The sequence below is a fragment of the Pieris rapae genome, chromosome 1, assembly GCF_905147795.1.
Source record: "Pieris rapae chromosome 1, ilPieRapa1.1, whole genome shotgun sequence".
NCBI lineage: Eukaryota > Metazoa > Arthropoda > Insecta > Lepidoptera > Pieridae > Pieris > Pieris rapae.
The window spans coordinates 6,032,210-6,045,611 of NC_059509.1; the positions used below are offsets into that span (position 1 = coordinate 6,032,210).

Below are 13,402 nucleotides of genomic sequence, written 5' to 3' on the forward strand. Positions count from 1 at the left end.
AATACGCGTCCATCAATACTCACTAATAAAATTGTATGCTAACATGAGCTGGAAAAATCCCGTCAAATCAAATCCGCCTATTAGAGAGGGTGCTGCTACTAATTAAAATAAAACTGTTAAAACAGCGAGCGGCACTCGCGTTTCCCTGGACTAACTTTTAACGAGGATATATTTGGTTTCGACCAACCCTTTGGTGATTTTACTATTGAGTCTCGCTGCAAATAACTCCGTAATTGCCTTCAAACAACTTTAGCTTTGAGAGAGAAAATGTATACGTTCATATTTTAGAATACCTGTAATACAAGATAAACAACATTAACAAGGAATTCGTGTGTGTTAAGCTTACAGCAGGGAAATGACTTTGTGCCAAAATATCCAAACCTTTTGTAATATAAGAATATTTAAGTGCAGTTTAGAGATATTTGTTGAAAAACATAATTATTATTAAATAAACATACTAAGTAATGTATTTTCACTTGTAAAATTTAAGTTCGGCTTTTCTTTGTTTCAGTTGAAGCGACTCAAGCTAAAAAAAATGATGGATTGTCTGTGCCCTGCGCCGCGAACTTTGGCTTGTCGCGTGGTTTTTCTCGATGAAAGAGAGTTACTTCATGAAATGCAGGTAAGAATAACATTATGATAAACATATTTACGTGTTTATTAGAAATATGGTATATGACCGTCATTTGTTTTATTCTATTTTAATTTATCTATACTAATAAAATTATAAAGAGGAAACATTCGTTCTTTTGTATTGTTTTTACACAACTGGACCGATTTCAAAAAATTGTCACCGTTAGAAAGCTCCATCTTCACTGACTCACAGTCTTAATTAATTTTTCAAAAATAATAGGTATCCCTTATAAAATGCAATAATATAAAGTGTGAAAAAATTATCCATAAATTATCCTGTCATCGCATACGCTGTGGAAACTATTGATAATAGAAAAAAAACCATGTTGTACAATACTATAGAAAGTATCTACAAAAAAAGTTATACCCTTGGGCAAATGTATGTGGGCCTATCCCGAGTCGAACTCCAAAAAATAAATTATTTTGCTGCCACAAAACAAATCTACGTCAAATGTTGTGTATAGGGAGTTCGAAGACACTGACGTTCTTCAAATAAATATTTTCTCTTCTCTTATTTTATAGAAGACATGTTTGCATTTTGAATTTTTGTTTTTATTTTTAACAATTTATCATAATCATGCTAAAAAATCCTAATCCACACTGTTACTAGAACTTGAAATCAAAAATTTTTCAATACATGTTACAAACTTGAAATTCTACGTAAAATTTGTTACGAATTTAAAATTGTATTGGCGGTAAAGTAAAATCTGAATAATTTGATTAGATTATGAATGTATGTAAGAGGAAATGGAACTAAACAGTTACTTCCATCAAAACAAAAAAAAACCTAAGTAAAATAAAATTTTATGTTAACAAAAACATGTATATTACATATATAGTCTGACTTAGTAAACTTTCCACTACCACGAGATCGGTGTGTACGCAAGTAGAACCGCGGGGCATTGCTAGTAGATAATAAATATCTTGTACAATGTTTAAATATATTATATAAGTACCGTAACTCCTCAGTGAAGGTGGATCAGTCATATTTCTGTCGCTGTTCCATTTTTAAAACAAATAACCTATTTAGCCTTCTGTCGGGAAAGCCTGTTTTCCGGGACCCTTTGACTCAATTATTTTACAAATATAATACTAATACAGTTGAAATATGTAGTAATATTTTCCTAAGTCAAATCGCTTTTTCGCAAAAAGAAAAGATTATTTAAAGCTCACAGCTGCCCTTTGGGACGCCAGCGGTATTTTCAATTTCGCCGTATCATGAAACAACGCATAGATTTTTTCTCCATTTCTATTTCATCACTTTTGAAGTGCAGCTATTCTGAGGCGAATTATTTGAAGTACACCCGGGGGTTCAAGAAAGGTCTTTTATATGCGGGGCCCGGGTCCAAGGTGCGAGCGATGAATTCACTGAATCGTACGTCTCTATGAATATTAAATTCTATTTGGCTCGCATTGTCGTCGCGTGGTGAATGTGAGAGTGGATCGCGAGTGTCTAGTACGGACTGTTTGTCCTCCCCACGTGGCAACATTTACATTCTACTTAAAACATACATAAACATGGTCGAATTCAGATCTTGAACTATTATTGTACTGTAAATCAATACTGTGATATTAATAGAAATAATTGATTTTATTATTACTCAAGATGTGATATGGATGATGGTGTAATGGTTGCAGCTCCTTACAAATATTGTGTAAAAAAACTTGTCGATTAAAAAGAGTGGCGGAGAGTTTATTGCCAGTTCTTCTCTTTCGTTCTACGCCCTTGATTTAAGAACTCGTAGTAAATGTAAAATTAGAATCATTGAATAATGTACATTTGTGTATTTCTTTTTTTTTTTGACGTTCATAAGTGTATATTATGTTAACTATATGAATAAATGATTTTTGATTTGATACTAAGGAATTATACAAACGCGTTCTAAAATTACATATTGATTGCATATGGTTAGCGGTACTTAACTTCCTTAATAAAACATGTTTTTAATCAAAATAATATTTGTTAAATAATAACTAATTTAATTAACATTTTTAGGCTTAATGACTTCTATGTATAGTTCCCCTAACAAATTTTCCCAAATTAAACGAATAACTCAGCCATTTTTTTAATGTTATATAGAGGAAAATCTCTTTGTGTAATGGTAAAAACTTGTAAGTTGTTCGCGAAACAAATACAGAAGCCGATAATATATTTCGCTAAAATCGTCCAATTTGGACGAAGTGCCGACGACGAGTTCGACGTTTCCGTTAAATTGTATGGTTATTTTAGATAAATCACCGTCCTTTTCTCAGTTTCCTTATCTAAAAAGGAGCGTTTATCACAAACACGACAAGTTTTCTCTAACAAACGATTCATATCAATGATAGTTTCAGAACTTATTGATTGCTGTTTACTCTTCCTATTACTAAAATGAAAACTCTCGTTCAAATAAATCTTAGGGCGCACAGTAATTTACGAGCAAAGCTAAGCGTAGAAATTGCGGGGTCATTGTGGAGTGTATTGTCACGGGAGCAAATTGAGACGACAACATTTCACGGTCTACTGCCTAGAATCTAGATGTGCCTGTTTTATTGAAGGCGTTCACAGCCTTTAACACAGCAACGAAGACAATTACCCTGGTAATTTCTTTAAACAATGACTTGGAGAATATTTCCCCGGAGTCTAATTGATGGGTAATTACTTAATTTTCCACGTTTTTATGAAGTTTCTAGAGTAAATCATTTCCGTTTAGTAGTACAAAAGTTAATTAAAGTGAAATTATGATTACTTCAAAAACCGTAATTTTGTGGGGATGAAAGGGAGTTTAGGAAAGTATTCGGGGGCTTGGGGGCGATATAAGAATTTATAGGGTCATTGTATAGTCGATTACGTATTTGGGAAATTTGTTTAAATTGCCACATCGACATTGTAGGGTTGCTATATATTTTCAGAGTTTAAAATTAAATGTTGCTGTCGACAAACAGTGTCGTTTTGTGTAGATAGTGCGCGTGGCCCGAGGCACATCGCGTGCACAATACAGAACCTACCATGTCTACCGTCAGATTTTCAAATGGTTACTTGTTTTTTTAACTGAGCATACCCGCTCGGAGCAAACGCGCTCTGTTATTAAATCATTTATTATTCAACTCTACGAACTGTTTCGCAATTATCCCACAAACTGACGCAGAATAACCGAATGTTGATATATGCCGTTTGTGTTATATCGAAACTAACCGCTTAGTCGTATTTGATTTAATTTGTTACGGCAAATATTTTACTTTTGTGGACAGAATAATAAAATAAACACCATGACATTTGTAATTGAAGTTTGAGTGATAAAGCTGCGTTCGTTTTTAGTGTCATACATTATTAAACACATAGGTATTTATATCGTTCGTACTCTACGTAATATTATCTAAACAGATAAGTTACAGGAAGTCTGAGATTAAGATGATACGTTGTCACAGGAAATTAAGAGGTCGTATTAAGAGATTTCTCAAGTATTATAATATAATACGCCATCATCCCGCGTTGAAGCGCGTGAGAGTTGATTGTGCCCCATCATTATATTCAACATCGCATCACTACTGGTCTTACAGGTCCTGGGATCGCGTGCGAATTAGCTTAATTGTGGAAAGCTCGGTATCGAGAAATGATAATTGGAGATAGCTGAACCGTGGGAGATCGATTTCGAACTGATTTTTTTTCTTATTGCGTGCCTTTCCACGGTTGAACTAATTTATTCGCTGTTACTATTTTGTACGTTTCTTTTTAAAGTTTTATTTTAGTAGATTTTTAAAGTCCAACTGCCGTGCACTATAAAACGATTCTTTATATATAATTGCTTCTCAACCGTTATAATATATAAAGACTATTTATTTAAAAATGTATATTAATTATTATTTTGATAAAGGATCAAATTATTATTGTTCTGTGCAGATATAAATAATAGAAATGTTCACAGATTTCTAAACAAAATGAATAGCACAGCTTTTTCCTTCAAAAGTTTCTTCAAAGTGATTGTTTGCGCTCGGCAAACAGTTTCTATAAAATGATACTAATACTGGTTTTGTTTTCAGGACAATAGTACGGGCCAAGCGTTGTTGGACGTTGTCTTTAGACATCTCGACCTTTTGGAGACGGCTTATTTCGGACTTCGCTACGTTGACCAAGATAACCAAACGGTAAACTTGTTTTAAACATCTTGTTTATATAGTATTGTCTTTTATTTACAAGTTTAATTATAAGTTTAAATATAATAATACATATCTATAATCCGTTAAAAAAGTGTTTTTCTTTAAATCTTGTTTATAGTTTTACTACCAGTAGAATACTACCAGAAATATTTGGTTTACTATATTATCCTTTATATTCATTAGGTTATAGTAATAGAACACTTTAAAATATATTTTTATCTTTTATACTGTGATATTTATGTCTCCTATGATAATAGAATACATCTAAGTAATTATATTATTAGCCGTACGAAGCCAGCTGCGAGCGCTAGTTTGAAATATTTTGGAAGTAAATAAATAACCTATGTAAACAAATAATCTAATAGCCTACCAGCAGTAAAATAACTTATAAAATGTGGGAGTTTTTTAACTCTTAACAACACATTATTACAAATATATCCTCTTTACGATATTAGTATAGATCTATTAGAAAATGTTAAGTTAGCTTCTTTTCTCTAAAAGTATATTTTGCTTATAAATAATAACAAAAAAGTTAGGCAATTTATTGTAATTCTACTCTCGTAAGTTGTGGGTAAGATGCACTGATCAATTACGTAATATTTCAGTTAAAATTATTTTTGTATTTCGATTTAATTTTATTAAATTTAAAACCATTTTAAGTGCTGGGTGCCATTATATTAGTATTTTTTTTAGCACTGGTTGGATGCCGGAAAACGACTTCGGCGTCAACTGCGTGGGTCGGATACTCACACTTTCTACTTCGGAGTTAAGTTCTATGCAACGGACCCATGCAAACTCTTAGAGGAGATAACGAGGTATTTATACATATCTATAGAAAGGTCATGAGCCATGACCATGCATATTATAATTTTTTAAAATTAATATAAATAATAAATGTATTTGATGACATTCGCGACAGTGTTCATCTTTATATAAATACAACTAAATCATCTATTATTGTATTTAATTGTTAGTAATAGAAGAGACTTTTGCCGCCCATTGATGTAAGGGAGGGATGGACGAGAAGAAAAAAATACTCTTCCACTTCTAATTTCCAATATGTGTGTGGGAATTTATATCTTAATTCAAGGATTATAATGACAAAGGTTGAGAATAGCGGTCTTACTGCTAAAAGCAGTTTCTTCCAGACAACTAAGACGTAATAATGAAAAACTTAATAAAATGAAATGGGAGACATACACATAACATAACTGCTAGATATATAAAACTACTATGTATGAGCAAAATATAAGAAATGTACGGTTATTCGACGTCTTAAGTGTCTCTCGTCATTTTACTGAGTTAATTACTATTTGCTTTTATATGAAATATCTTACCTAACGACATTTCCACGGTTATGACTTATGAAGGACTTCAGATTAAGTTCTGCAAAAGGTTTAAGAGTCGAAGTTTTTCAATGTTGTAAATTTTTCATTAAAATGTAAAAACTTTTTACAAGTTTACAATCTTGGTTACAAGGTAAATTTATGATCATATTTCATAATTAAAATATGCAATCGAATAATAATTTATATGTATTTTAATTTTTATTGGTTGTCATCCAATCAACTTAAATTCTTCTGTCGGAATCAATGCTTAATAAATAACCCAAAATCCTGATTTAGCTAACGCCTAAATATTTTTAGTTTAAAAATGTAAGGATAAAGAAAACTATATCAATGTTATTTTGGAAACACGAAAAGCATGGGTTGCGGCTATAAGTGATAATAAAACACATGTGCCCTGTACGTGTAACTGTCCACTCAGCAGTATACTACCCTTGAAACTGTAACTGTTATGGGTAGTAAGTGCTCGCTCTGTCCGTTACTGTCCGAGATCTGTGTAATAAAAACCCTCCGTGTTATATAAAATACACAGTTTTTTGGGTTTTTAAACAAATGACTCGCGTTTTTATTGAGTTGCAAGGCTCGCCAGGCGCTTTTATTCGATATTACAATATTATGTTTATACAGGCATTTTTATATATATGTAATTACTTTGACAAACTAAAACCTATGAAATCTCTTAAACATAAATTTTATATTCGCCTTTCAGCTTAAACAATTAACACAATATGCCAGTTGTAACAATGAGCTTATTTTTTTATTTACTATTTAATATTTTAACTAGATAATAAAGGCAGCATGAATGTTTCCGCACAAGTTTTTCTAAAACACACAAAAAAACTTGAAACTTATTTTTGGTATTAATTGATATCGGGATATTTAATGACCAATGTGTAATGGGCCTAAAGTAAATGTGTGAATTATTATTATTAATTAAAATTATCTACTATACAAATTTTATTATAATTTTGTACATTCAATTTCAGCGTTAGCATGAGTCAGACATCTTTAATTAAAATAATAAGAAATAAACAAAGTTTGTGAACGATGTTCTTTAGTAAGACTATCATCCCCTCACAGAAGTTGTCTTGAAAGTTAGTAAAATCCTATTCGCGTTTACAAAGCACTTTCTCCCTTTGTTAGGTCGAAGTAATTTTTTAAGTTACAGGCCCTTTATTAAAGTTTTTACTTCGAAGCTTTATTGTGAGAACTCGATTGACTTTAGTGTTGCCCAAAATCGGTCTTGGTCTTGCAGTCTTGGTCTTGTTCTTGCATTTTTGCAAGACCAATACCAATACCAAGACCGCCTTATCGTAGCAAGACCAATACCAAGACTGAAGCCTGCAAGACTTGAGCAAGACAATACTTAAGCCTGCAATACTCTTGCGTCTTGCAGTTAGGAAAAAACTGAGATTTGGGCGTTATCAAATTTTCAACTTTATCACTAGAAAAATAAGGTTCAAGGTTGATTGGGAAAATGTGACGTTCTGCGAATAAACTGTTGGTCGGTCGGTGTATTATATACCTACATATTTGATAATTTACCGACAAAGACGCCGCGGTTTGCAACAAGTGTATCACAGCATTTGACACGCTGTCACGATAGTGGGTGATTTAAACAAATTTGAAACGTGGAAAAACTCCAAATATGAGCGACGTCATATTGCTTTACGAATTTGGTTTTAAAATCACACATTTCCAAAAATCGAGATTTGCAGTGTCGGTTTATCATCTTCTATCGTATCTTCTCTAGTAGCTAGTAACCTCCATAAAAACAGCAGGCAACGTATAGTTCCAATAAAAAAGGAACATAATAAACAATATTATTTGCATAATTATCTACACTTTATTTTTGCGTAGGCACAAAACCTATTTGATTTTGATTCTCATACTTCTGTTTTTTAATCTTTCAAAGATTTATTCTATCTATCAAAGAATGCCGCATTTTTCTTTGTCGGTCTTCGGCTTGTGTGCTTATAAATATGAGTTTTTATTTCAATTTCAGTCATTTCTAATTGAGTTTCGCTTCGAGTCTATCTTATTTATTATTCTCGCCCATTTACCTAGCTAGGTACTCTAAATTCTTATTGCTTTCGGAGTGAATGTTTACAATTTGACATGAGTGACGAATAAATAGCAATAGGCTAATAGGTATTTGCAAGTCTTGCGAGACTTGCGAGACTCTTGCTGCAAGATCAAGACCAAGACCAAGACTGAGAGCGCAATACCAATACCAAGATCAAGACCAGGTGTATTGACGCAAGACCAATACCAAGACTGGTCTAAGTCTCGTCTTGGTCTTGCATTTGGGCAACACTAATTGACTTAATGTATATGTTAATACAAAAATGCTTTAATTTCATAAACATATATAAACTTCCATTTTAGAGCATCGTTCCTTTTTTTAATGGTCTATTATGAAAATAGTGTAATTATTTCTGTATACACATTTTAAAAACGTAAGTCATTGAAAAAAATATGATTTATCAAAATACATATATTGTCCTCCGTTTTATTTGTGTATTCGTTTTAAAAAAATGTTTTTACTATTGCATTTCTAAGCTTACTATTAAAAACATTATACATGATTTACACAATTTAATGTAACAGCTTAATATATATGTATACGGTATATAATCGTTTCGTTGTTATGTATTAATTGTAGTTGTTATTAATTCTTTGTTAAAAAATAATTTACCTTGTACTGTGGTGTAGCCCTTTAGGCACCAAGGTTAAACCCCTTAGTGGGTTTTGGTGTTTACATACTTAATAAATAATAAAATATCATATAACATGTAGTTAAAATAGGGGAAGTAACAAAGACAGCCTAAGAGCGCTCTCAGTAAGCCCGGTGAGGTCGTAAACACGTTACTCTGATAAAATGAATAGTTGAATAGAGTAGGCCGGCATTAGAGTACTTGGGACTTAGCTACATTCAATATAATATTCCTACGACTTTCATAAACAATTTTAATTGGACGGGGGATCCTTATACATACAAATGATGTCTCCATTTACTTTGTTATAAGAGTTAAAAATATTCAAGGGGAATTTTAAAAATACCACACCGATGTTGGTTTATTATTTCGCTGACATTCGCTAAGCCATGTCAGGCCTCCGCAAAAACTGTCTGCCCTTAAGTTAAATAAAGCCGCAGTTTATAATCTTTGAAAATCTTAACTTGATGGTCTTTTAATATTTAATTTCCTTCTAAGGGCGCTCCACGACGCTTTCATTAAGTCCGCTTTGGCTGAAGAAATATTAATGGTTTCGTATCTCTTAAAATATTCTGTCAGATCGAAAACTCAGAGACGCGACAAATATTGTCGTTAACTTAGAAGTACTTAAAAATCATTCTATATAGACTATACAAGTTATAGTTCTATATTTGAAATTATTTAAAAAATAACAGTGAATTCTATTATTTTCTATTGAAGATAGCCACAAATTTGTATTTACATAGTATTCGATCACGTTTTTCTTAAAATTTTATTAATTAATAAGTAAAGCCGTATTTTTTCATATTCATTTCTGGACATTTTTCTGGACGTTTTACTTAGAGCATATTCTATTGAAAACCATTGATATTACTTTAATTAGCCGTAAACTTTGTATGTCACTAATTTTCCAGCTAAACCATGTAATTTTACCATAAAAAAACACAAGTGATTTATTTAGGCATATTTAAAATGTATTTATTATAACATCTCAACTGATTTTAAGCACTATATCTAGCCAAACCTAGTGCTCTATTAAATATTTAATTTTTACGCACCTGGTACTGCCGGTGACCTCGGAGACAGTGCCTTCTTTGCTCCACTAATAAGTTTTGCAATATAGCGAGAAAATACTGCCAGCATTAAAGCTACGCTGCTTCAACCATTTTCAAATGTATATTCGATTTATATTTATATCATTTTTAATTATTATTATTACTTACTTGCCTATTAGAAAAGACAAATGATCACGAAACAAAAATCTCAAGCAGCAACCTAAAAGGTTTAGCGTACCTGGATTTATATTAAAATGTTCTCAACCACTGATCAGAATTCTTAAAGTATTATCTACAATGTTACAGTGTGTACTAGCACTTATCTACAATATCCACTTAACACTTATGACAAGATTACACTTGCTTTGTTCTTTTGTCTCCTCCGTGATGTCGCTTGCACTGGTCATTCAAGCATGGGAAGGGGGATTTTATAAATAGATGAAAAAGAAAGTCGTTGTTTCCAGGTACCAGTTGTTTCTACAACTAAAGCAAGATGTTCTGCGTGGCCGGCTGCCTGTAAATTTTGACCTCGCAGCTGAGCTTGCAGCCTATGTCTTGCAGTGTAAGTATCTCATTATTTTTCATTTAAAGTCTCGAAAATTATACTGTTAAAAATAACTTGTGTAGCTAATGTATTTGTGGTAAAGTGCAATAGAAACTTTTGATATAATCTTTTGTTAAATAAATGTTAATTACTCTTACTTAGATATTATATTGTTCTTTAGTCTCGTGCCATATTGGAAACGTATGATGATGTTTGATTAAACATACATTTTTTTTGTTAATGTTAAAGGAGAGTTGAAAATTTATTTCAGTCAAAATCTACACATTTTGATATCTAAACGTAGATTTAAAATACATATATCTAATGTCTCAATTATATTAATCTATTGGATAATCACGAACAAATTTACATAAAACATCAAAACTGGATTCAATCATAATATATAAACTTTCAAATAACCGTAATAAATGTAAATTAATGCAAAACTTAAACTATACATATTAATAGTAATATGTATGAAATACTTTCAAACCGATTAAGTATATTTGGAACTGATCTATTGAAAAAAAGATTTGGGCTGTAAGTCAATAGTATTTTTTATTAAATGCATATGTGAATCATAAAGAATTGAAGGTTACCTAGAATCTACGGTAACCAGTTATGTATGTTTTTTGGAGATCTTGCGCATGTATACTTAACGATTAATAATATATTGTAACTCTTTAACTGAAAACCACATAACATTTAAGCAGTTGGTAAAGTTTCTTTGTATATTATGTTTTAAAATATGCTAATGTAGGATCGTAATCTCGAGGAGTTATGAGGTTGATAGATTAATGAGTTTGCTTTATTGATGATGTTTCTACATACGCGAGTAGTAGTAACGAGTGCTTGACTTGACTCGAGACGATAATTCGGCCAAAAAGGGTCAAAGATGGGTCCACACGATGTTTTATTTTACTGTACAAAACAGTAAATAACTCACCAGTAAACGAACTCATGATCTCGCTTGACCAATTTCGCCACCACGGCTATGAGAACCTCGATTATGATTTTAAAACACATGGAGAACAAACTTATAATTTTATATCGATATTCTATTTTTAGCCTTTTATTCATAGTCCCTACATAGGTCCCACGTAGTCACTCCGATAACTATCTGTCAGGTATAAGTACAGATATTTTACGGTGGTGATAACTTGAGGAGCATATTAAGCAGTTCATATTGTTGGCTGTGGATGAAAGCATTGTTTAGTTGGCCTAACGCCAAACGTATGTAACAAATAACATAGGTTATGGGGTAAGGAGAATTTAAAAATGGAAAATTACTTTGACAATCCAGTACACAATAAAAAGTAATTGCCTTAATTTCCCGTGGGCACACTTATGCTCGACACAGGCAGGTGATAAATTTAAAATTAAAAAGTTAAGGTGATAATGGTAATTACTTAATTTTTTTGTGCAATACAATGTGTATTATTTATTATTAATTAAAAATATTAATTAAGCTCGCTATAACATGTCACTACAATATAAATAATAATTAAATAGTATTGCTAATAGGTCTCTTAGCTAATTTTAGGGCATTGAAGTAAGTCGGAGTCATGTTATGCTAAAAATTATAAAGCGATATCAGCAAAGTATAAACTGTATAACTTTTAAATAAAAATTGAAATGTACCAGGTACGGTACTGTTAGTTCTTACTACTACTACTGTAAGCATAGGCTTAATTGAAATTACATAGTAATTTTAAATAAATTTTGTAATTAAAATTACATGGGCGGCGGTATCACTTAACATCAGGTGAGCCTCCTGCCCGTTTGCCCCCTGTTCTATAAAAAAAAAAAAAGTAATACGTCGTATATTTTACTAATGAGAAAATAAGTAACGTTTGGCGGCCTTAGTAATGGCCTCGAAGTAACGAATAATACAGAAGGCATCCAATTAATAATAATTAAAGATGAAATGCTAGAGCGGAATTTTTAAACACATCTGTTATGGTCTGTACTGCACGAGTGTTTTGTTTTATTTTCTTATTCGATTGGCATATTTAAAATCAACAAGGCAGTCTCTTGTGTAAGCTTTTGCTGTCAAAACCCGAATGTTTTTACAAATCCCGCTCTGAGAACTAGGCTCAGATTTTTAAACTAAACTTTGTTCACAAGCATTTTGTTTATGCTTATGGTTCTAGATAAAAATAGTGAGCTATTTTTAGAACAAACCTGTAAGACAATTTATATTATAAGAAATCGAAAATTGTCCTATCAGAAAATGCGTTGCTAGAAACAGAATTTTACTAGATTAGATTAGGTTTTATTACAAAAAACTATTTACTAATAGAAAAATAAAAAACATATCTGAAAATTGAAATTTTAATTTATTTATCAAATATTCAAGTCCCATACTTATGATTAATTGTACTTAAATAAATTAAAAAATACAATTTCCATACAATAATGAGACGTATGTACATAACAAGGAATTACACAAATACGTAGACACAGTATTAAAGTAGCCATACATTGTAAAATGATTGAAATTTGCATGAATTAACACAAATATTGATTACTCTATAAAAATTGTCTCATTATGAGTTCAATGAAACCTTTTGTTAGGCGAATACTATTGAAACTCATTTGATGCTTCTGACGGACGCTGTTCGTTAGAAATGTTTTCCGTGGCTGCATATTGCGATAAGACAAAATGCTTATTTTTACGTCATTCATTGCGCCGTCAGTGGCAGTACCTTGAAATAATTAAAATTGTTAAACATAAACTCATTAACTGACTATTCTTTAGTGATTTTCTTTCATGAGACTACAGCATATATAGTGCCTGTATTTGTTCCATAGACAATGTTTACTGTAATGTAAACATTGTCTATAAGTATCTTATTACAACTTTGTACAATAATTTTATAATTAATTAAAAAATTTAATTTAGCTATAAAAATAATTGATACTTATTGAATACATTGTATAAAAGTAATAACCGTGTATTAAAATAAC

The 13,402-nt window shown here is 31.5% G+C and overlaps 1 protein-coding gene across 7 annotated transcripts in view; it reads left to right on the top strand.

The window, feature by feature from the left end:
- LOC111004098 (band 4.1-like protein 4) overlaps positions 1–13,402 on the top strand; it is a 40,995-nt gene that overhangs the window by 9,302 nt on the left and 18,291 nt on the right. For all 7 annotated transcript variants that reach the window (XM_045629385.1, XM_045629391.1, XM_045629392.1 and 4 more), the window contains exons 2-5: positions 512–622; positions 4,654–4,758; positions 5,464–5,585; positions 10,353–10,450. In XM_045629385.1, coding sequence (XP_045485341.1) covers positions 536–622; positions 4,654–4,758; positions 5,464–5,585; positions 10,353–10,450 — 412 coding nt within the window. In that variant the 5' untranslated portion in view covers positions 512–535. The remainder of the gene's footprint in view (positions 1–511; positions 623–4,653; positions 4,759–5,463; positions 5,586–10,352; positions 10,451–13,402) is intronic.